Source organism: Lepisma saccharinum, chromosome 8, assembly GCF_977018435.1.
Source record: "Lepisma saccharinum chromosome 8, izLepSacc3.1, whole genome shotgun sequence".
NCBI classification, from domain to species: Eukaryota; Metazoa; Arthropoda; class Insecta; order Zygentoma; family Lepismatidae; genus Lepisma; species Lepisma saccharinum.
Window position 1 is genome coordinate 88,567,521 of NC_139236.1, and position 23,893 is coordinate 88,591,413.

The 23,893-nt window shown below is 38.0% G+C and overlaps 1 protein-coding gene across 4 annotated transcripts in view; it reads right to left on the bottom strand.

The window, feature by feature from the left end:
• Positions 1-19,756, bottom strand: part of tapas (tudor domain-containing protein 7 tapas) — a 61,786-nt gene extending 42,030 nt beyond the window's left edge. For 2 of the 4 annotated variants that reach the window (XM_083127268.1, XM_083127265.1), the window contains exons 1-4: positions 19,691-19,756; positions 14,643-14,763; positions 13,047-13,267; positions 6,030-6,776 (exon numbers count right to left, since the gene is read on the bottom strand). In XM_083127268.1, coding sequence (XP_082983394.1) covers positions 6,030-6,776; positions 13,047-13,267; positions 14,643-14,763; positions 19,691-19,708 — 1,107 coding nt within the window. In that variant the 5' untranslated portion in view covers positions 19,709-19,756. The other 2 variants (XM_083127267.1, XM_083127266.1) reach the window with 2 other exon arrangements.
• Between the last annotated feature and the right edge of the window lie 4,137 nt (positions 19,757-23,893).

The following is a 23,893-nucleotide window of genomic DNA, read 5'->3' on the forward strand; positions in this document are numbered from 1 at the left end:
CGCTGCACTGCAATTTGCGACTCACTTTTCACGAATTCAAGCACGCAGAAAACCTTGTGCTCCAAGGTCGCCATCTCGCTCACAACTGACAGAGACGGTCCTCTCGCGAACTCTACCGGCCGCTGCCTGCCATAAACTTTGAACCTTCCTCTTTCCTTTGGTATATAGCTTGTTCAATTTGGATCTGTACTTCCCTACCTATGACGTTTTGAAAATGGGTCCATCATTTATAATAACCCTGTAATTTGTATTGCTGTGAATATTCTATGTATAATTTCCCATCAGGAAGTCTAGAAAAAACATACTCTACAATAATGAGGATGATTAAAACGTACGATTTACAAAAGAAAAAATCATTTTTACAGTTTACTAGACTGCCATCACAAAATGTGGTTTCATGTTACCATTTTAACATGGAAGACATGTACTATCACAATTTCTCCAATACACAGCGTCATTGTGCAATATGGTTACAACAAAAGGATGATAACATCCATTCGTTACTCTCCTAGAACAATGCTGCAAAAAGAGGGGATCAAACTACATCTATATGAAGAAAAGAGAAAACATTTCTTATTCCTATTAATTCCCCCTCTCCGTTCCCATATTTCAGTGAATTGTAAAGTGGCAAGCAAGCCATAAAAATGACCTTGGTTGTGCAGTGTTTACGTTAAGAGTAGTGTAATATATAATATATAGTAATCGCAACAATAAACCAACAAGCAAGAGCCCTTGAGGAGATCATCCAATCAGTTACGGGTTATGTGGGGTCAGTATGTCAAATCCCCAGTTGTTGATGTAGGTTTCCGTGACCGGATTACTCATTCGTAGCTCCCCAATTTCCTCACGATGTTGGGTGGCCACCTGGCCTATAAGCAGGCCAAAATCTTAGGAGCAAACTTGTTACGCTTCCCCCAGGAGACTAGAACCTGCATGTGTACCATAGTCGGAGTCCAAAAAATGATGGCTTAGACTGCATGGGACCATAATAATAATATCACAATTTCTCCAATACACATGTAAAACGTTGAAAGTTTCTTTTCATTTTTATTTCTGATTTTGTAAAATCCAGCACACATTGTGGAACATGATCTTCTATTAGGCACATCCAGAAAATAAGTTTCCCCTCGCCCACAGGTGGGAGGCCATGCATATTGAAACCAGTTTTGCACATGCGTGAGAGGCACATGCCCTGGCTAGTGAATGTCCTAGAAGATGTCTCCCAAAAGTTTTCAGTAGCGTCGCGGCAGCGATGATACATGGCGGCTCTTACTCCATCTCCCGCTGCGTGCGACATTCGTTGGGTGATCAAGTTCTTGAATGCACAAAACATACAGCCGATCGAAATTCATTGTCAGCTGTGTCAGGTGTATGGGCGAGACATCATGAGCAAGCAGATGGTGCGTCGTTGGTGCAGGACTTTTACTGAAGGCCGGCAAAATGTGCATGACGATGAGCGCAATGGGTGGCCATCGGCCGTTATGGACGAGCTTGTGGAGCAGGTGCAGCAGCGCATATTGGGAGTATCGTCGCGTCACGATCACTGAATGAAATAATGTTTCCTTTTTGTGCATGACCCCAGGGAAACTTACTTTCTGGATGCACCTAATACAGAGTGTTTCAAAAGTTGCACAACCCAAACTTTGAAAATTTATATCATGAAAACCATAAGATATATTTGCACCGGGTTTTTTGCATTATAATATCTCATCATCCATTGAGATATTTTTCAATGCTTAACATTATCAATTTATTCCATACAGAAAATTAAATACATTAATAACTGGCGGAGGGCAGCTTTAAAATTTTTCCAGAAATGCACTTTTGGGTGAGAAAACTATGTAAGAAATTATCGGAGAGTCTTGGCACATATCTCCGTAGCTGGCAAGACTAGCAGGTCGAAATTTTGTCACCCGACGCATGCAACATGTGCCTAAGTATTGCCCATACATTTACGTGAAAAATCTTAAATCATGATTTTGTACCGAAATTGGACTCTTTGATAGAATCCTACGCTGCCCCTGGCTACCCTGAATTTTCTTCGCTCACGCTTCGCCACTACAGTGCCTGGTTGATTCAGCATGGCATATTCATTGGAGCAGCGCATGTGCATTGTTGAAGAGTATTTTAATTATCCATTCTTACATTCATGTGCAAGAGGTTTTCCAGGAAAAATATCCTGCTTCTACTGTACCTCACAAGCAACTGTTTTATGACTAGTGCGTCGATTTCCAGAAACCGGCAGTGTATGTGACAAAACACGAAGTGGTCGCCCATCGGTTTTAACCCCTGCCGCAGTGGGGGATGTGCGTACATGTCTGGAACAATCTCCAACCAAAGCTTGAGGAAACTTGTGTCCCAAGCAGACTAGTCACTTTCCAGTGCTCATAGGGATGTGAAGAAAACTACCCTAACACCATATCATGTTCGCGCTGTTCAAAAACGCGAAACCTTGAAAAGGATAAACGCTTGAATACTGCAGGTGGTTTCGATCTCTCATCGAAGAAAATGGCATCACAATTCTTCATTTCGTTTTCTTTCACTGACAAAGCTTGGTTCCATTTGAATGGTTATGCTAACAGCCAAAACAGCAGAACATGGTCTGATGATGATGATGATGAAAAAAAAAAGGGAGTTTTGTGTAATGTGACCAGGGTTGGCATGTTTAAAACAAAAACAACTTGTTTTAAACACCTGGCTTTGTTTTTTAACAAATGTTTAAAACAAAGTGTTTTAAACATGTTTTTTTCAGACTTGTTTAAAACACGTTTTGATGCTTGTTCGTTTGTGGTTATTTGCGCGTTTTGTAACTTTGCCTTTTCATTCAATCCGTGTGGTTTTGTTTATTGTGCTTAGAAATCTGTTGTGGCTGAACATATATATTGAATTAACAAAGAAACATGTCGTGATGAATACCTGTGGGCCGTTTAAAACACCTGGCTATGTTTTTTTTCCAAATGTTTTAAACATTTTCAAAATTGAATGTCATATGAATGAAACCGTTTTCTTCCTCATCTAATATATTCTGCACATAGTTGTTATTCTTGTTAAAGTCAAGATTTTGTTGCATTCACGATAAAATGTCAAATTTTGAAAAACAGAGTAGCTACCACGTGGACTGAGTGGGGCCTGGCAACTGTGGATTTGTTGAAGCTTCTCGAAGAGCCTACAAGTGAGATTTAAGATTAACATAATTGTGTATTTTAAAGAAGTTAGTCAAGCGTTTACTTTATAATAGGAACACAATCCAGCCTTGGATGATTAACAGATTCCTTATTATTCATTATTATTAGAAAAAAAGTCTTCTTGGTATTGTTTTAAACAATTTAAACTGTGACACACGAGTATTGCACTTACTATTGTTGTCAGACTGTTTTTGTTTTCCGACTTGACATTTGATTGATTGATTGATTTGCTTTATTTTACTTCACTTCTTGTGTCACTTTTGGCTAATTTGCGAAGATGGGGATGAGTGATGATATGATGAAATTGATGAATAGACACTCACAAGCATCGATACACAGGCCAGGATTGATTCAAACCCAGTACCCCTGGCGTCGTACCGCAATGTGCTAACCACTCCGCCACTTGACAACAATCAACAATATTAAACACCAACAAATGATCCCACATATTGCTAAGAGTTAGTATTTACTGTTGAAGATAAATTCTCGGAGGTTTTCAGCAAATTAACAATGTTTATAAAATATTTTAATTGCTTTTATTTGGATAAATTTAAATAATAACAAATTTATTAACCTAGTGATAGCCTACAGATTAGTTTAGTGATTTAATCAGAACACTTAATGTCCAAATTGTAAAATTAGATGTTATGATTTTGATTTTTCACGTATATGTAGGGACAATACTTAGGCACATGTTGCATGCGTCTGGGGACAAAATTTCGACCCGCTAGTCTTGCCAGCTACGGAGATATATGCCAAAAATGGCACTTTTTCACTCAACTCATAAAATCGCCAGTCATAAATCCATCAAATGATCATTTTTTGTTGCAAATGGCAGATTTGCATGGCATCACTCATTAGACATCTAATTATGACTCTCCCATAATTTCGTACATAGTTTTCTCACTCAAAAGTGAATTTCTGGAAACATTTTAACGCTGCCCTCTGCCAGTTATTAATTTATTTAATTTTCTGTATGGAATAAATTGATAATGTTAAGCATTGAAAAATATCTCAATGGATGAGGCTTTATAATGCAAAAAAAAAACGGTGTAAATATATCTTACGGTTTTCATGATATAAATTTTCAAAGTTTGGTTGCACGACTTTTGAAACATACTGTACTTTTAATCCCCCTTTTCTCCTCAGGGACGGGTGAGAAAAATACAGAACTCAGTTATATATTGGACTGCAAGAAATTAGACCACTCAAGGTCACATAATTTCACACCTTCCCTATGTCTCTTCCAACAGCAATGGCCTGTAGCATTGCTACATATGTCAACCACCACGCACATATCATTAGTCAGCTTAAGATAAGCACAACATCGATGCACACCAAGACTCATTCAAATAAAACATAGCTGACATGTCTCACTACAGATTGTGCATGTGTTTTCAAAATTAGTTTCCTATGGACTCAATGGAATTTTTACACGCAAGTTAGCCAGCAAAGATATTTTACATCACATAGCCAGCGAAAACTTTGTGACTCTTATAACATTTTTAATTTTTTACTTCAAATGCTTTGAAATTTGTGTATAACGTAAGTATTCGAGGCATCTATGAACCATCATAATGTCACACTAATTTTTTCAACCCTCTACTGTCACTGGTTCTAACATTTTCTACAGGTTGAAATAAAATTCCATGGTAACATGTTCATATTAAGTTTTTCTTTTCGCAAAGACCAATTATGTATTTCTATTGAAAAATACATAATCATATGCTTTTAAATACTTTTGCCAAAGAATTTGTTCGGTACTATTATTGAAAGTTGCAAAGTTTTGTGTGGTTACCTTTATTCAAAACACTCATTCTGCCCTTTATTTTAAATGAATATTTATTTATTTTACTTTACTTTCTATTAATGTATATATTCATCCTCATACCCATTTATTGGAGACTAAGCCCCGCGACAGGTTAAGTTTGCAGCAGGTTTTATGTATTAATCCGCGTGAGAACGACACTGCACCTCCCGTGCCAGTCTTGCCTCAACCATCGAGCTGTTCATATCGCAGACAGTTAGAAAATCGTCAGTATTGCAGCATAACTATATTCTGCGTGCACGTTTGGGTCTATATATGCAAAACGTTGCTGCAAACTTAACCTGTCGCGGGGCTTAGGTGAACACAAGAGGCCCTTTACCCACCCTGGTTGCACACCAATGAAATCCACTTACAAATAACACAATGTACTACTTTGCACTATACATCGTGATAATTCATTTTTCAGGCTACGTGCAACTTACTCACTTGATAAACAATAAATAAAATAAAATACTTATTATTTTTACTTATGTTCAGTGAGTATGCCTTGAGTAATTGACAACGTTTCAGGGACCACTGTTCCCTTCTTCAGGTCGGTTTTTCGGCTTCACGGTTGCCCACGAAGCTTCGTCGATAGCAATGGCAAGGATTAGGTTTACATGTTTAAGATAAAAATTGGGATTCCATTACAACTGACCTGTACTATGTAAAATTACCCATTAAAATCCCACTGTTACACTTATTATAAAAGAATCCCTCCGGCCTTTTGCCGATCACATGTTAACAGTCAATGTCTTCCTTGTGAATGCCGTGTTGGGTGCTGTATTTACTTGCATGAAGTCTTTGTTCTGTTTCATGCTTTGGTAACAGGCATACTTTACTTCACAATAAGACCTTCCGCAAGCTAAAAACAAACAAAAACATGCATAAACAACATAATCTTCATAAACCATGCAAAATATTTCACTTTCTCAAGTGAATACTGAGGGTCAAGGGTACCGGTAATATCATTAATTACTACACCATCAACAAGGTGCATGTAAGTATTTAAATAACAAGTACTACAACATACATACCTTCACAGAGGTAACGTACACTGAAGGTCCCTTCTTCGGTTTCCTTATAATAGTCTTAAACACTGCTTTATCCAATCCTTTCTTTTCAACAAAATTATCCAGAGCTGCTTTGTAATCAGCATCAGTTGGGTAGATGTGCGGCTGTTCACTTATAGGAAAATCTACCGGCGAAAGTTGGGGACTAAAATCTTGAATGGGACTCTTACTTTGAAACAACATTTCATTGAGAGATTGGCTATTATTATTCTCAAAATAAACAGTTCGTGTTATATTTGCCTTAGAGATATCTATACTGCATTTTAACGGCCTTCTCGGTGAGTATTCAACAGTTCTACAGGAAACGTCTGTTGGTTTTGGGGCTTCAACGGTTTTCTGTGGGCGTTCAACACTTTTCTGCGTCGACTGAACAACTTTGCGAGGCTCTTCAACAGTCTTGGGGTTGTATTCGATCGTAGGGCCACGATGAATACCAGAGCCCTTCCCAGGAGCCAACACGGTGGTAGTCCTGTGAACAAGCTTTGCATCATTCGATTGCGAAACAGTTTTCTGAATGTGTTTTAAGAATCGGGGAGGCACTTCAAATGGGCGAGGAGACACATCGGCATTATTCGGAACGGTGTTTCGGTACTTTGTTGGTTTTGGAGGATCATGGGCATTCCTCTGCGACAACTGCCTTGGCTTCTCAAAATTTCTAGATCTGCTTGGTGGAGGTCTAGACCACGAAGAATGTGGTCTCCTTGCTGCACCCTATTAAAGAAAATAGAATAAAAATTAATCCAGCGATTACTCATCCGAAGATACATTACGAATGCTCAAAAAATCTTCTTCAGAGCTAGGTGCCAGCTCTAAGAAACTGAGCCAGCCCCATGGCTGAGTGGATAGCACATCCCACTACGACACCAGGGGGGGTCCCAGGTTCAAATCTCGGCCTGGACATGGATTTTTGCGTGTGTTTATTCGTCAATTTCACAATATCACTCATCCCCATCTTCGCAAATTAGCCAAAAGTGGCAAAAAAAGATAAGTAAAATAAAGCAAATCAATGAGAAAAATATCAATCTATAAGAAGCTGAGCATCACCATATTCAAAACATCGCCAAATCATGTGAGAAAATGGGAAATGGAGGGGTTAGGGGACAAATTGTAAGAAATTGTTACTGATTGTATGGAATGTTCACAACGGTATAAAAAATCACTTGCTAACTTACGCTGTACTGCAATTTGAACTCAGAATTTTCAAAGTTTTGTACATGCAAACTTAAAAAACAATAATATTACAGCAAAAGTCACAATCGCCAGGCGGAAATTTTTTAGTCGCCATGGCAACAGAGATTTTCCGAGCCCTGTATACATTACTGTGACGGAAAGGGTGATTTTGTGTTCTATAATTGTTAGGTTAGGCCTGTTAAGTTAGTTCCTGCTCTTAAATTGTTGTAGCTCTATACTTGTCCTTAATCCATTGGGCAGTATGTATGTTCAATTGCAAGTGAAACCCCCCCCCCCCACCTTTTCCTCTCCCTCTTACGGTAAGGGATTTTTTAATGCATCAAATTAAACATTGGATTACAATCATTTTATTGATTGATTTGGTTTATTTTACTTTGCATTTCTGCCACTTTGGCTAATCGGGAAGATGTGGACGAGTGATGAAATTGATGAAGCGATACTCGCCAACACCCATGCCCAAACTGAGATACGAACCTGGGACCACTGGCATTGCAGCAAGATGCGCTAACCACTCTGCCAGAGAGACGCTGCAATTATTTCTATTTTCATAATTATTATTATTTAACATGAATGATATAAAATGACACCAAGTGTTATACAGGAAAACCTCGTTAATACGATATTGGTTAATACGAAGTACCCTTTAATCCGAAGTTCTTCCCATTCCCCAGCCGATAAGATAGGATTTATAATGTATTTCAGTACGGATAAATCGAAATACGGATAATTTTTAATACGAAGTTGTTTACAAGACCCTTCCGCAAAACTGGTTTCGCTTAATTCGAAGTAGACACCTGCGTAAGTCGACAAGAGAAGATCGAATGTGGAGAGAGCTTGGACGTTATTTTAACTTGACCTTGACATGTTTCCTTGTCCTAAGAGCTGCTGAAAACTCGAGGGAAGCAGCCCGAAATGCCCGCTGGACATTGACATTCTTTGTCAATGTGCATGGGAGGTCAAGCTCTTTCCCCGCTGAATGCGCCACCTTGGAAATATTGACCAGTGCCAGATGAGAAATGCGAGATAAGATCGCACGAATGTTCCAAAATACAAGACGCGTGGCGCCTGGAAGTCTCACCAATCTGTCTAGCTCTGAGCTAGAGATACAGCAAGTTCCCGTGAGCGAGCAACTTTTGGCCTGGTAGCAGACAACTTCCGGTGTTCTTTGTGCCCTGTAGAACTTCATAAAAAAAGGGAAACTGTTACAGATAATCAAAGCCGCATAGGCCAACTAAAGATCATCAACCCGCTTAATGCGTTGTCATCTAGGTTTCCCGCAAAAGTTGACATCGATCTTACGTATGTTGCAACTCCAGTTTCCCGCTTCATACGCTTCCCAACTGTGCCGGTCATAAAATTTGCCAAAACAGCGTTTTGTTGTCTGAGTGACTTCTCCCCTTTATCTATCATCAAACGGGGGGGGGGGGGCAGTGGCGTGCCCAGGATTTTCGAAAGGGAGGGGTTATGTACACTATTTTTGGTAGTCATCCCTATTTTGCCAGCTTTTCCTACATTTGACGTTCTTTTTTTTTAGGAATACTGGGCCAAAGGGGGTGGTTATAACCCCCACCAACCCCCCCCTTGGGCACGCCACTGGGGGGGGGGGGGTCCGTTGCTAATTGTTTCGGCCACGATATTCTTGCTCGTGTGCGCCCACCGGCTCCTTTGCGTCTAAAAAAAAGCAAACAGTTCTGAAAACCTTCTTTAAAACGAACAAAAACCGCATGATAAGTAAAAGAAAAGTGACCCCTTCCTTCTCCTACAACAGCTCATTATCCGCCACTGGTGTGCATGGTAATGTGATTTTTCACACTGCTGATAAAAGTTCGGTCTTCGACAACTGCGTTATCTTTAAAATGCCGATGATTTCCCTTCTGCCACCTGCTGCTGTAACTTCCAGCCGGTCTCATTGTGTTTACGCTGCAGCTGGCGCCAGTGTATAGTCTAGCGTCTGTAAACCTCTGGCTTGCTGATAAATGCAATGACTCATCCAGTGGGAAGGAATAAGCTTCATTGCTTCATTGTTTTGAATCTCGCAAAGCCATATAATCCCCGCTTTTCTTCAGAACCATTAGCGTGAAAAAAAAAAAAAAAAAAAAAAAAAAAGCAATGCTTAATGTAGGAATACGAGAGGAAAAGTTTTGGCGGAGCGACTGTTTGACCTCCAGAATACTCCTGAAACCTACAATAAATTGTAGATTAATCTGAAAATACGCAAGTTTCTTCTTTTTAGTTCATTTTATACTGCTGAACTAAGCGGGACTAAGTATACAGTTTAAAGTGGGATCCAAACCAGAGTGATTATCGAGTGCGGCACTGTTTAATGTGTCCTAGGATACACATTGGGTGCAAACATCGCAAGTTGTGTGTTTACTTTTTCAGAGTGGATTACAATGGAAGTTGAGGAAGAGTTTGGACTGCTCCCTGAAAAAGGGGAGGGGGGCGAATATGAAGTTAACTTAAGCAAAGAATACATGACTTTTTTTTTTACGATGTGTTTTAGACAGCCGAACCAGAATGAAATTTACAGGCCCGATTTTTTTGTTTTGTTTTGTGCCAGGGAAAGGTTGTGTTCTCTTACCAGTTAATCCTGTAACGGACAATGTTCTAGTACATAAAATCCAATATTCATTCTGTCCGATTATCTCCCGTCTCTTGCTCGCGTGTGACTACTGTCAAGATTCACTTCTTGCAATAAACGAGATTGTTTTCTTTTCCGTAGGTCTCCGTGCAAACGGGTTTCTTATGAACTAAAATTGTAAGAATTTCGTGGAAGAGCAACAACTTTGCACAATTAAAAGAAAATACCGTTTTTTATAAGACTTTTTGCCACAACATGCATCCCGTGCATAACCGGTTGTATAACTAGGCAGGATAAATGGTGTTAACCGACTCCTTGTAATCTTCGTGTCCGCGTTAAGCTCCATGTTCTCATTTTGTGTAACATTTTTTTACACTTCCTTTAAAACGTACAATATTATTATATAGTACATATAAAGCTTATTTTCTGAGCTACCACCAAGTATAAAATATCCTTTGTGGGGCTAATTTATACTCGACTTTATTTACACCTGAAAACGGGCGCCATCTTGAAAAGTTTGGATAACTCGAAGTCGTTTAATACGAAGTTGACATTTTTTGGTCCCTTGAACTTCGTATTAACGAGGTTTTCCTGTATTTTTATTCTTCCATTGATTTTAATTGTACAATTATTTACTGAAATTTATAACATGTATTACATAATAAAATAAAAATTGAATAGCGGTACTCCGCAACAGAGGCATGTACAATCGTGGAAAGAAATACTTCCTGTTCAAAGCAATATTAAATGAGAATGAAGTTCTAATGTGTGGTCAACACATCACAGAATACTTAGAAATAAAGTTGAAGCTGAATATCACATTACGTCAGTACTGCTATGGTGCTAAGTTCAAAATGTATGTGTACATCTGTACTGCAGCAGGCCACATCATCAGACGTTGCAAATGAACATCCATCCTACTCAATGGATTAATGTGAGTAACATTAGTGTGTTGTGCCTCACATGCACACAACTTTTTTCAGCATGATTTTCTTTCTTACAGAAACATGTTTTAAGTTAGTTTCAAGTCTTGTGGTGCAACAATACCCTGTAACAAGTTTCACAATGTTTCCTTGAGCATTTACTTAAGTATTGGAGGGGCCTCCTGATGGCGCAGTGGTAGCGTCGTTGCCTTGTAATCAAGGGGTACTGGGTTCGATACCCGATGGAGGCACATAGTGGTTCGGATCCCACTTTAAACTGTAGGTCCAGTCCCGATTAGCCTTACTGTACATAAAGTGGACTTAAAACACCAAATCATGAGTGTTGTGTAACTCACAGCCTGCCAACTATCAGCCATGACACATGATAATTTTTTGTCTCGTTTTACAGACAGAAAACATAAACATTGTTTCCCTTACTGGTAACTATGAATATAATGTTAGTACATAATACAAGTTGTGATGCATACTTAACACTTTGCAGTTTACAATTTTCATTTTCAAGTATCTTCACTCATCAAGTTTAAACTAATTTTATGTAATACATGAACCAGTTATAATTTCTTCTTCATGTTATTATTCTTATTTTACTTGCAAAGAAAATTAAAACTTTTGTCCACAGCTCAACACTTCATGTCTAGGATCATTTTGCACAATTTGCTGCTTACATTCTTTACAATTTTTGCTTCAAGTAAAACTTATTTTAATTTTAAATTGATCTTATTTTCAGAATGCAAAAATTAATCCACAAATATAATTGTTTCCAGCAGTCAACTTAGCATGTTTCAATATGGAAAATTTAAATACATGTAATATATACGAGGTGTGGCTAGAAAAAAAAACTGATTGATGTTGCGGTCGACAAACGACAAGCACGTCAAGGTCAAGCGGTGCATGAGTGTATAACATGGTACAGTGTTGCCAGAAGCAGTTGATACAAATGTTAAGTACTTTCACCAGTGTGTACTGCATGGTGGCTGGTTTCGGGGAGAAGGGGAAGGGGAAAGGGTTATTGGTTGGCTAGGCTGAATCCAGGGGCAAGGACATATTTTTTTACACCCCCTTATTAAGTACAAAAATTAAATGAAAATATACTCGTTTAGCCTTTGTTGTGTAATTTCCTCTGAACATATTGAAGACAAGGATTATATTGGGATCATACGGCTTTGAAGGACAGGAAGGGTGCATTTAGGGGGGGGGTCCAGGGGTGCACCCCCCAAAAGACTTACAAAGTACTAAAATTAAGTAATGAAAATATTAGCATAATCAATGGTTTTTAATTTCCTTTGAACTTTTTAGAAGGCAAGGATTATATTGGGATCATACGGCTTTGAATGACATTACAAAGAAGATTTATGTACACTACTACTCAATATGCATAAAATATTAATCAGAAACTTACTTTTCTCCAACTACATGTAACATCATTTTTGTTATTCGATAAATATTTAATTATTCATCATCTATTTGACAATAATTTCATTGCCAGGGCACTTGTTTTTATGTAAATTATCCCGATCTTAACTACAGGTAAGCTACGTAACGAATATGCAGTTATATCTCTATTCTTATACAGTATTTTTATCTATTCCTGTAATAATATAATATCAATTTATTTAATATAATTATTTTAATTTAAACATTATTACTGTTCCTGAGTTACTTGGTTCAGACCCACCCCAAAACATATTTCTAGATACGTGCCTGTTCAGGGGGTATAGTGGTGTGCATGCCTGATATACAGGCCTTTTCCCATAGCCTGTGGAAAGAGGCATGTCAGAGTGGGTGGGAGGGGGAAAGATGAATGATGGCGACAAGGAAAATTGTTGAAGGTGGTATTATGACTGTTGGTATGGATGGCAACTGTGAAGTCGAAGTTTTGAGTGGAGGAACGATGGTTGTTAATCCTAAGGTTCAAGTAGGTGGAGGCACCCAGGTAGAAGTTGCCACAGATTTCGCAGACGAGGATGTAAAACAAGCTCATTTACATGCCACTATACATATATATATATGTACAGTGAAACACAGATTTTACATTACTGGATTTTCCTGTATTATACATTTAATCTTGATAGTCCAAACATATCAAAATCTTATAAAATTATCCTAGATTTTACGTTATCCCACACTTTAATCTTTTTTTTTTCAGCTTGGTTCCCATAAAAATATTAAGGTTCCCATGTATATTAGGGTTGAAAATCAACAAGAGGCAAAAATTTGAACACAAAAAATGTTCAATACACACACATAAAAACAACACTAGCTTACCCCTCTACTTCCACCACGGGTTTTACGACCAGCAGTTTTCTGTTTAGATATGAGATTTGCTAGATGCTCCGTACTCTTGTCTGGCAATGCTTCTACCATAACCTCACCATCCCTGTTCCGGGTGACTGCAATATTTGGCACGCTTCGGAGGAAAGCTTCCAGAGAGTTAAAACCGAGATCTCTGTACGCTATTGGTTCTCCAACGAGAGACAGATAATCTCCTGTAAAATTAAAGGTAAAGTCTAATACATATTTATGGTGAGTAAAAGATAATATTTAGGAACAAAAACTGGGCACATTTCAGGATCAAAAGTGGTATTTAAAATTGCATAACAGTGTTAAAAATATGATTTGCTTTGCTTTATTTGACTTCGCTTCTTGTGCCACTTTTGGGTAATTTGAGAAGATGGGAATGAGTGATGATATGATGAAATGGATGAATGGTCACTCACAAATATCCATGCCCAGGCCAGGATTAGAACCCGGGACCCCTGGCATCGTAGTGCGATGTGCTAACCACTCTGCCTCAGGGGCCGGCTGTTAAAATTACTAATATAACCCTATATTTGATTTAAAAATTACACTTATTACACAAAATAAACATTTCCCTTCTAATAACTAGTTATCACAGTATTAATTTTATTCCTGTGTCAAGGAGCACGTTTGTGCTTCTCAAATATTTATAGCAGAATTGATCATTTTTATGTGAACTACATAACTCACAGGATAATTCAGACTTCAGAAAGTGTCACATTGGTAAATAAAATCTAAATTTAAAATCTGTTGATTAAAACAAAAATTAACGGTCCCCTTTCATCAATATGGATGGTGTGCATTGTTTTTTGAGCTTCACTACATATTCAAAATGGTTGTCAGGTTGACTGTCTGGAATTTTCTAATCTTGCAATCTCTTGAAAGGAATCAATAACATTTCTCATTACATGAAAATATTTCCTCAAACACCCATGCATTCTGAAGAGGATGCTGCCATGACAGGAAATCGAATTACAAAATCGGTTGCATTGAGACTTCAAAAACTGAATGAACAGTCACTAAAATAAAGACATAAAAAATAAAGGAGCAAATGCAGAATATCTCCAATTTCGTTAATTTTTGGTGTACTAACTAAGTTTGGCCTTCTAATCACGAATCTGTTGTTAAAATGTGGGGGTCACTCTGGAAATCGTGAAAATAGCTGATGTAAGTTGAGATTTTTTTTCAAGCTGTATCACATTGTTTTGCGAATAAAATTTTAAATAAGCTTGCCTAACCTAACCCAAACTTAATGGAAATGGTTCATGGGGCTATCTGTGAATGGTTCATGGCAACATATATAGACACGTAAGTGTACAATTTTTTCATGTGACATGCGTATTTTAACAACAGATTCGTGATTAGAAGGCCAAATTTAGTTAGTACACCAAAAATTAACGAAATTGGAGACATTCTCTATATTGTGCAATCATACCAAAATAACTATTTATATCAGACATTGAAACTTGGGAGGCCTAACTCGAACCAAAGTTTGAAATTTCGTGTGTGGATGAGGATGTTCATAGACGTAATTTTAAGAAACGGGACATATTTTATACTTACGGTTAATCAATCCTACAGGAACACCACCTTTACTCGAAAGTAGACATGCATTGAGCATGCCTATCACTTGTTTTCTTTTCGCTTCCATATCTGGCTTCTGTCTATTTGCCATTGTTAAGGCCTGGAAATACATGAATTGTCATTATTAAACACATGCTCATCAATTTCTATTAATATACATGTGTTGATTGAATTTTTTTATTTAGTTTCTTTTCTCCCACTTCTGACAAATCAACATGATGAGTGATGATTACATGAAAACTGGTGCAAAGAATTCCCATGAACAGAATAGAACTCGAACATTGGCTCTTCGGAGGTGATATCAAGAGGACCATTTAACATTCTCAAGTCACTGGGCTGATGCTTCTATGCATTCGTAATTCAAGTTATAAGTATGAGCAAAATTTCTTGTTGATCAGAAAAGCAAAAGCCGATGTACAAATGAGTTCAAGAAAGAAATGATGATCATTTTGTCGTGAAACTGTTCTTAACAGTCACGTCTTACACAAACTGTGCAAACAATTACAGAAATGACATAATGGTAAATTTCTTAAAATTTACAGGAGAAATTACTTACCGAATGCCGTTTCTTTATAGTTGTGGACGTTTGGGGAAGTGTTTTCTCGCATCGTTCATTAATTTTGCCGGTAAATCATCTATTTTTCGATATAAATGTGTGACCGATGCACGAAAGCTCTTGCATCCATTTACTTCCAGGTGGATGTAGCCTGTGTGATGACATAATCCGGGCCAGTTTCCAAACATGCATTTAGGTAACTGGTCACACGTTTCAATACCTATGTTCATTTGAACGTATTTAAAATGACGTGTGCAGGATGCGTGGTACAATTGAAAGGCATTGAAGATGTAGTTGAAATTCCATTATAATGAAGCAGAGCTACCATGTCTTACATGTAAGTTGAAAAGAGAATATATGTTACCGTAACATGGATTATTTCTTTTTCTTTCTAATATGCAATAACAATTTTAACTGTTAGCCTAACCTAACTTCACCTAACCCAACCTAGCCGTGCATGTTTCGTGATGATGTATCACGATTGTTTGTGATTTTACATTTCTAACATGCCTTTAACAGGGACTCTATAGAGAAAGCCGTGTAGCTGGAGCGGAGCCCGGAATCGTTTGAAATTTTTGGGTCCAAATTTCCCACTGATTCTGGGCTCCGTCCTTGGGGTAATTGACATACCGCGGCCCCGCCTACGCTCCGGCTACCCAGCTTTCTCTATAGAATCCGTGTTAAAGGCAAGTTAGAAATTGGCCGGAGTCACCTGGCCCCAAATGAGTTCCAAACTTCAACTGCACATTCACTATTAGGAGACCAAAATTAGGAAGTATAACGAATTTCACATTGCCGACATTCCTCTTCACCGGTAAATAAGGAGCAATCGTGACGATCGTGGACCATTCAATTTGGCTTATCTTGCACTTTCTATGCGTCGTGAGGTGGAAACATTGCATAATGAATACGGTGGTGAAACTATGACGGGCATTTCGCATGTTATGGAAGGGAAGAAACAACCAAGAAAACTTAATCGATATGTCGCAAATATAGATTATTTCCGTGAAATAAGCGAAATGCCACCTTAAACAATGTTTCTCAATGCAGAATATGTAAGTACGAATATTGAAATTAAAAGAACTAGCGAATTTCATCAGTTTTCCGGATATAAGAATTTATAGACATCATTTTTAAAGCTTTTCTGAAGGCAAACAAAGAAGAGATTCAATTGAGATATATATCATCCAGGCTGTGAAGGATTACGTAGAGATATATACATGAAATGTTTCCAAACATTTCTGATGTTCAATCCTTGAGGACAAGAGCAACATGGACAAACCTGGCTTACCGTAATCTATATCATTTAACACATAATAAACAAGAACTAAATTCCATGGTGCAGCAGCTCTCTCTCTCTCAGAGCCAGGACCTGCCAGAGCAGGTGAAGCATGGTCAGAACATCCAGTACCATTACCACTATATTCTGGCTTTTGTGACAGTAGCTTGCTACTACTTCTTTTCAAGTAGATTCCCAATTGTCCTTACAACCCTGAAATTATGGGGTGGCCCACTGGGATTCAAGCCTGGCATCATTCACACCAAAAGCGAGCTCTAACCATTTCGCTACATGGGAGCTCCATATAACAAATAATATTTTAGACACATATACCTGACCAATCCTTCCTGGCATCAGATATTATACCTTGTTCAAAGGCTTGACCAGCGGCAACAATTCCTACTGTGAAGAAATCGAGGTAAGGAAAAATGAGGATCTTGTGTGTACGGTAACAGTTTAGTATATCGGAAACACATTTCTTCATTTTTACAGAAGAAACTACTTACGGAAATGAGTTTGTCTAAGGATTACAACGTTCGTCGAGGTATTTTCTTTCATCGTGGAATATATTTGACCGGGAAATCATGTAGAGAAATATCTCACCGATGCACAATTGTCATTATTTTCATTTGCCTCCCGTACCTAAACCGGATGCAGCATACATTTCATGATGTAAGCCCCTGTCAGTGTTTCCAACCCCCATTTTTTTCACTATGCTTGCCTAACCTAACCAAATCTAACCTTATCGGAAATGGCTCGTGGGGCTATCCGTCAGCTACCGTGCCTAATGGTTTGTGGAGCTATCCGTCAGCTACCCATGCATAATGAAAAACTAAATATGCTGACCAAGGCAGTAATTTATTTTATTAAAAACATAAACTAAACGTAACCTTTCAACCTTCTAGCAAGGTCTTCTTCAGACTCTGTATCAAGTACTCTGTATCTGTACTTGATACAGAGTCTGAAGAAGACCTTGCTAGAAGGTTGAAAGGTTACGTTTAGTTTATGTTTTTAATAAAATAAATTACTGCCTTGGTCAGCATATTTAGTTTTTCATAATCATGGAAACAAGGCTTAATGGTGTTATAACCATGCATAATGTACAATTTCCACCAGTGACGAACGCGATAGTAGCTATTTTTTGGTGAAGAAGGTTGGAAACACTGTATATCCACAACATGAGTCAAATGTGGCCGCCATGTTGTGTGTTACGGAAGCGAGGAAAGGATTCAAAGAAATCAGTCTGTATGTGAAAAATTGTGTTTGTTTTCGTGTAAAAAGCATAATGGCACCTTGAACTAAGTTCCGCAATACACAATTGGTAAGTACGAACCATGTGAAACAAAAAATATCCGATTTTAATGTGTTTCTGATATACTAAACTGTTACCGTGTGTACTTATCAAACATTGTTAAATAGGAAGAGAAAAATGTATGTAACTGACGAAGCAAGTCTACAAGATAGAATTGGATTAAGTGGCTGAAGTTATCTAGACTAACCAAATATGACAACCTGGCCAAACCTTAGCTCATTACATGTAACATAGCAAAAAACAGTTTAACCAAACCTACTGTAATCAAACACATATAATTAATCCTAACCACCAAAAATACATAAACTAACAAAAAATCAGAGCGAAAATTCACATGCAAGATAAAGATTGTTTACTGGAGTGAATTGACAATATAGAGAAAGTCTCCAATTTTGTTAATTTTCAGTATACTAACTAATTTTGGCTTCCTAATGACGAATCTGTTGTAAAAAACCAGGAGTCACATCTGAAAATTTGAAAAAAAGAGCCGATTGAATGTTTTTTTATATATATATAGGTGTATATGCATAGCTTTACGATCGAAAATGTAACCTCCTGTCATTGTTTCCAACCACGTCGTTGTTTTACAAGAAAATGATTTATGATGTTCAATTTTAGTACGAACCCTATTCTTTCGATGAATTTAGGGGTGAAATGAGTGCTAATGTAACCTAACCTAACAGGCCTAACCTAACCTCGTGTGAATGGTTCGTGGGGCTACCCGTGGATGGTTTTTGTGGCTAACGTCAATGGTTTGTGGGGCTACCCGTGGCTGGTTTTTGGAGCTAACGTCAATGGTTTGTGGGTACCTATGGATGGTTTTTGAGGCTAATGAACAATGTTTCATCAAAATGTGCAATTTCTAGACGTGACCCCCCGGTTTTTTACACCAGATTCGTGATTAGGAGGCCAAAATTAGTTAGTATACCGAAAATTAACAAAATTGGAGACTTTCTCTATATTGTCAATTCTTACCTGTTTACTCACTGTCAGCAAATCATCTACAGCGCTGAACTTTACGAGACCATTACTCTAGAACTAGAGACTTACACGAAAAAAAATGGAATTGTACTAAGTACATTATTTAAAACTGTACCACGTAACTACTGCCTGATGGTAGAACCTACTTAGTATTCCACACTACGTGCCTGAAGTATAACGCACGGCTTATCCGGCTCTTCCAAAACATATAACATCCTGAAAACATTTCCATAGTCATTCCCTCCGCAATATTGAGATACATCCAAATGAATTTGACTACACAAAAACAGTAAAAGTATGCCCGTACAGTTTCCCATGCAACTGAACCCATGCGTTAACGCTTTCTGTAACATACTTTCTCATGCCAACTCTTTCCTGGGCAGATGCAGTACTATACTTTACCATTTTCGATGTAAACATACCCTCCCAACAATTCCACGTTTCTACTCAGACACGTCGCTTATAATCAAACATGTTTAACCATATTTTATACACAAATTGTTTCGAGCTCATGAGTACACAACAGACTCCCGCGCAAGATTAGCCTGGTAGGAGAAACAATAGGCGAACTGCACAATATTTATGTTTTCGTCATTTTGCACGCATAAATTCCTGTATATGTTATTTCTTGTGGTTCTTTTATCTTATTGGTACTTATACACTCACGATCAGACTAAATCATACAAAATTAAGCAATTGATTTTGATTATATTAACAAGTCTGTGAACTTTACATACCTTTCACCATCCACCAGGCCGACCGACACGACAGGATTGGCTATGGCTAATCAAAAGAATGTCTATTTTCATATACGAATTGCGGAATTTGCAGACGAAATATGAAATTGAATAAAATCTCCCTTGTTGCTAAGTAAAAATTGTTATCATTATATTATTTACCCTAAAATCGCATGTCATGCACTCTGCATGTTAATGAAAAAGCACCTTCCTGAAAGTCAATCAGGAAGACTAGGGCAAGCAGGATTGCCAGGCATAGATATATTCAAAAAGTGATCGCTCGTAATTTTGACTGTTCATTTTCGTTTATTTGTTCGGCTAGGAGATGAATAGAGATCGAAGAGTGAAATGGAATAGAGTATGGCTACAAATAGAAATAGAAAGGTCTCAGTAGGAAACTTACAAATTTACCAGTAACGAATTCAATTCAGATTTTAATTTGCTAAGTTTAGATTTACACAACTTGTTCTTATTCAGGGACAAATAAAATAACATTTTGTTTATTTTTATGCATAATTAACATAAATATTATTTGAAATATTAATTTACTCCTGGGCAGTGAAATGCTACCATGGGGCGAATTGTTTTGAGGTGATCGCCCCTTCCCCCTTTACGGGACGTTGTGGGTGTCTCGAGAGCAGGGACGGCGACAGGGGTGGGCACGGGTGGGCAAGCGCCCACCCAAAAATTTCTGTGCCCACCCGATTGCCCACCCAATCAAATTCAATAAGTACATATACTTGGGGATATATGAATGATTCAATAAATGAGTGTATTCTGGTGTTCATAACATGTATATTTTACTTGTGAATATTATCTATGCTGAAGTGTTCATATATTATCAACCCATAGAAAACCAATTTTGTCATTAAAAAGTGAAAGTAATTACTAGGGTTATTGAAACAAAAACTGTGATCAAATGAATATTTCCATGATTAAAAGCAGCTAGTAGGCTTAGGAGGCTCACAATTATCAGAATTTAGGGCGAACTTGAGGACTGCATCTCCGGACCTCCACATACGTATATAAATCCCGGCCTGGGTATGGTTAAAATAATCTCCAAATAAACAAATAAAAACATCATCTTAGCGTTACTTTCTTCAGCAACACAATAAATTATTTCGACTTTTTAATTATTATTATTAGAATAATTTAATCAAGAAGACTTAGATGGGCAGGCCATGTGACGTGAATGGCAGAGGAAAGAATAGTTTACAGGATTCTTGTTGGGAAACCTGATGGTAAGAGACCAGTAGGAAGGCCAAGACGAGGATGGAGGGATAACGTTGAGATGGACCTGAAAGAAATCGGTAAGGATGGGAAAGATTGGATTGATCTTGCCCCGGATAGGGACAGATGGAAGGCTTGTGTTGCTGCAGCCATAAACCTTCGGGTTTAAGTATGATAGAGAATATAATAAAAAGTAATGTAAAGTGCTCCCCTGTGCTCTGCACTACTCCATGAAGGCATATAGGGGGTGTGGAGTTAGGGCCCAATACTTTCTTGATCTCGGTCGAATCTGGAGATGATGTGATCAGAGTATAATATAGTTTTAATTAGCTCTGCATTGAAATTCCAGAAGTGTCCCTTTTTTATTTCATTACAATTTTTATATACCTGTCATCTTCATATATCAATATGGTATTCGAAATATCAACTTTATATTCATTCTACTAATAAGTAGGAATCACAATAATCACTACAATACCTAAGTAAATAAATTTTAATAAACCATTTATGTGTGGAAAAAGCTACAGAATTATTCAATTGCTAATGAGTGGCTTATCCTATTTAGAAATCCTCGTTCCACACATAAATTTTGCCACATGAATCAGCCGAAAATGTCAACAGAATCTGTAGATGCTGCTGAAGTAAAGAAAAATAAAGTTATGTCACGAAGTATCCAGAAGATGATTTTGTTAAGTTTGTTTTTAAGCCCACTTTTATGCTCATATAGGCTAATCGGGACTAAACCTACAGTTTAAAGTGTAGTCCGAACCAGTGTGCATTGTGCTTCCTCCAAAGGAGAGGGAGTCGAACACATGACCTCTCTATTATAACGACAGCGTTATGCCATTGGGAAGAAAATATATATACAGAAAGAACTCGCACCAAACGTGTCATTTTATCACCACAGAAGATGCGTCCATTTTAAGAGGGTGATTGCCTCGGACATATATTTGAGACTTTCGGAAAACAACGTCATTGTTCACGGAATTAGCTGCCTTGATCCACTAATGAAACGCTGTGCAATTGAAACTACCACCTCAACTTTCTAAGAGCTATGGACTAATGAAACTCCATTTTTGGAAAAGAGTAAGTTGTGGTTGATTTGTTTTATTTTGAGTAATTTTTCTGCTAATTTTGATAATGACGACGGTAAGGTTCAATGGTGATTAGATTAAAGTAACGAAGGGGCGAAAACAAACACGTGCTGACACTCAAAATACAAACCCTCATAAATTATTACTTTGACAGTGGTTCCAGGCGCCAGGGACTCGTTGCCCTGAAAGAATAAAGTTTCCAAGGTATGCTGCACAGGATAGAGGTTGACATTCTAGTATGTTCGAAATGGTCATGACATACAACCCAAGACATCTATGAAAAATAGATGAATTATTACTGGCACGGTGATCAACTTCTATGAATTCCTTGTGTCCTAAATAATTTTGTTACCTCAAAAAATATGTTCATGTAACCATATGTGTATTGTTTCTCCCGCATTAGTAACATGACTGTTCAGAAAAGGAATAGCAACTTAGCTAATAATCTCTTCAATTCTGAACAGATTTTTAAATCTTACTTGTTTATTACTTATGAGTGATATTTTGTCAAAATAGCCTTTCATTAGCCTAGGAATATTTCATGGACAATGAACAAAGAATTGGTTTTCCGTGTGTGTTTTAAATCATTAATAATAAGACGTTCATTTTAATCCAATCATTCAGTGGCGGCGATTAGGATGACCGGGAAGTGGGGATGTAGTTCCCCAGCCACATTTTGCCACTTTTTGCCCCCGCACTATGGCCTCTTTATGCTACCAAGAAAACGTTATATTGTCCTTGCCCATCAAATGTTGGCACCCAATCGCCGCTTCTACAAACATTCAGATAGATTTGTCAGTTGTATAAACCTTGAATGCTAAGAAAAGTGACCCCCAAGGAGTAAGAAAACTCTTTCAGTCAAAAACTCGTACGATGAAAATACTATGCTCAGGAACATGCATTTAAATTACGAGAAACTTCACGATTGTCTACCATCGCACTTTCTATCATTGTCGCCGAATACATAAAATCAAGTATGTGCCTTGTATTTGCAACACAAGCTTAAACCTAATTCACATTTCTTTCACTGTATTAACATGCATGGAAGAATGTGGTTAGAATGTATGGCTGTGCATGGGTAAACACTTCCTTGAAATGATTGTGTCCATCAGAGACAAAGGAAATGGAACAAGATGCGAGAATAGATAAGAAAATAATAAAGAGGAAAACAAGAAAAGGAAAGGAAAAAGAAGTAAGAGGAAAATCGGGAGTGTAAGAGAGAAGGAGGGTCTTACTGCCCACCCTAATTTATCAATATGGAGCTTCTGCCCACCCGGTCGAAACTTTCTGGCGCCGCCTCTGCTCGAGAGCCTTATTTTATTTTTCTCATATATGTTGATAAATAATTTGAACAGTTGGAATGAAACGAAACAAATATTGTATCATTTTGAGCGTATTAAAGAGGAGTGGAAGGGACTTCTTCCGAGGACCCTGAGGGGCGCTGGTGGGAAACAGAACCACAAGAGCCTTATTTTAATTTTATCGTGCACTGATAAGTAATTTGCACATATGGAATGAAATTAAACAAATAGTATAGCATTTTACGACAAACATGAGCATAACAAGGAATGCACTGTGGCTAGAGGGCAGAGGGAAATTGCCTTGGCCCTTGGGTTGATTGATTGATTTGGTGTTTTAAGTCCACTTTATGCACAGTAGGCTAATCGGGACTGGACCTACAGTTTAAAGTGGGATCCGAACCACTATGTTCCTCCACGGGTATCAAAGGCGATTACAAGGGACGCTACCTACCACTGCGCCATCGTGGAGGCTGGCTAGCCCTTGGGTGCTGAACGTTGCGAGTGGCGATATACTCTCTCAAAAGGAGTGGGAGTGGCACAGGGGGTGACTGTGAAGGGCCTATTTTTTTCCAGATATTGATAAATAATTAGCACAGTTGGAACAAATAAAGCAAACATTGAGGCTTTTTACTACACATGCAAAACACTGTGAACAAGGAGGAAACCCCAGTTAAACACTCTTCCACCCTACCACCCCCTCCATCAAACGAGGCCTCCCCAATGGCGTAGTGGTAGGTAAA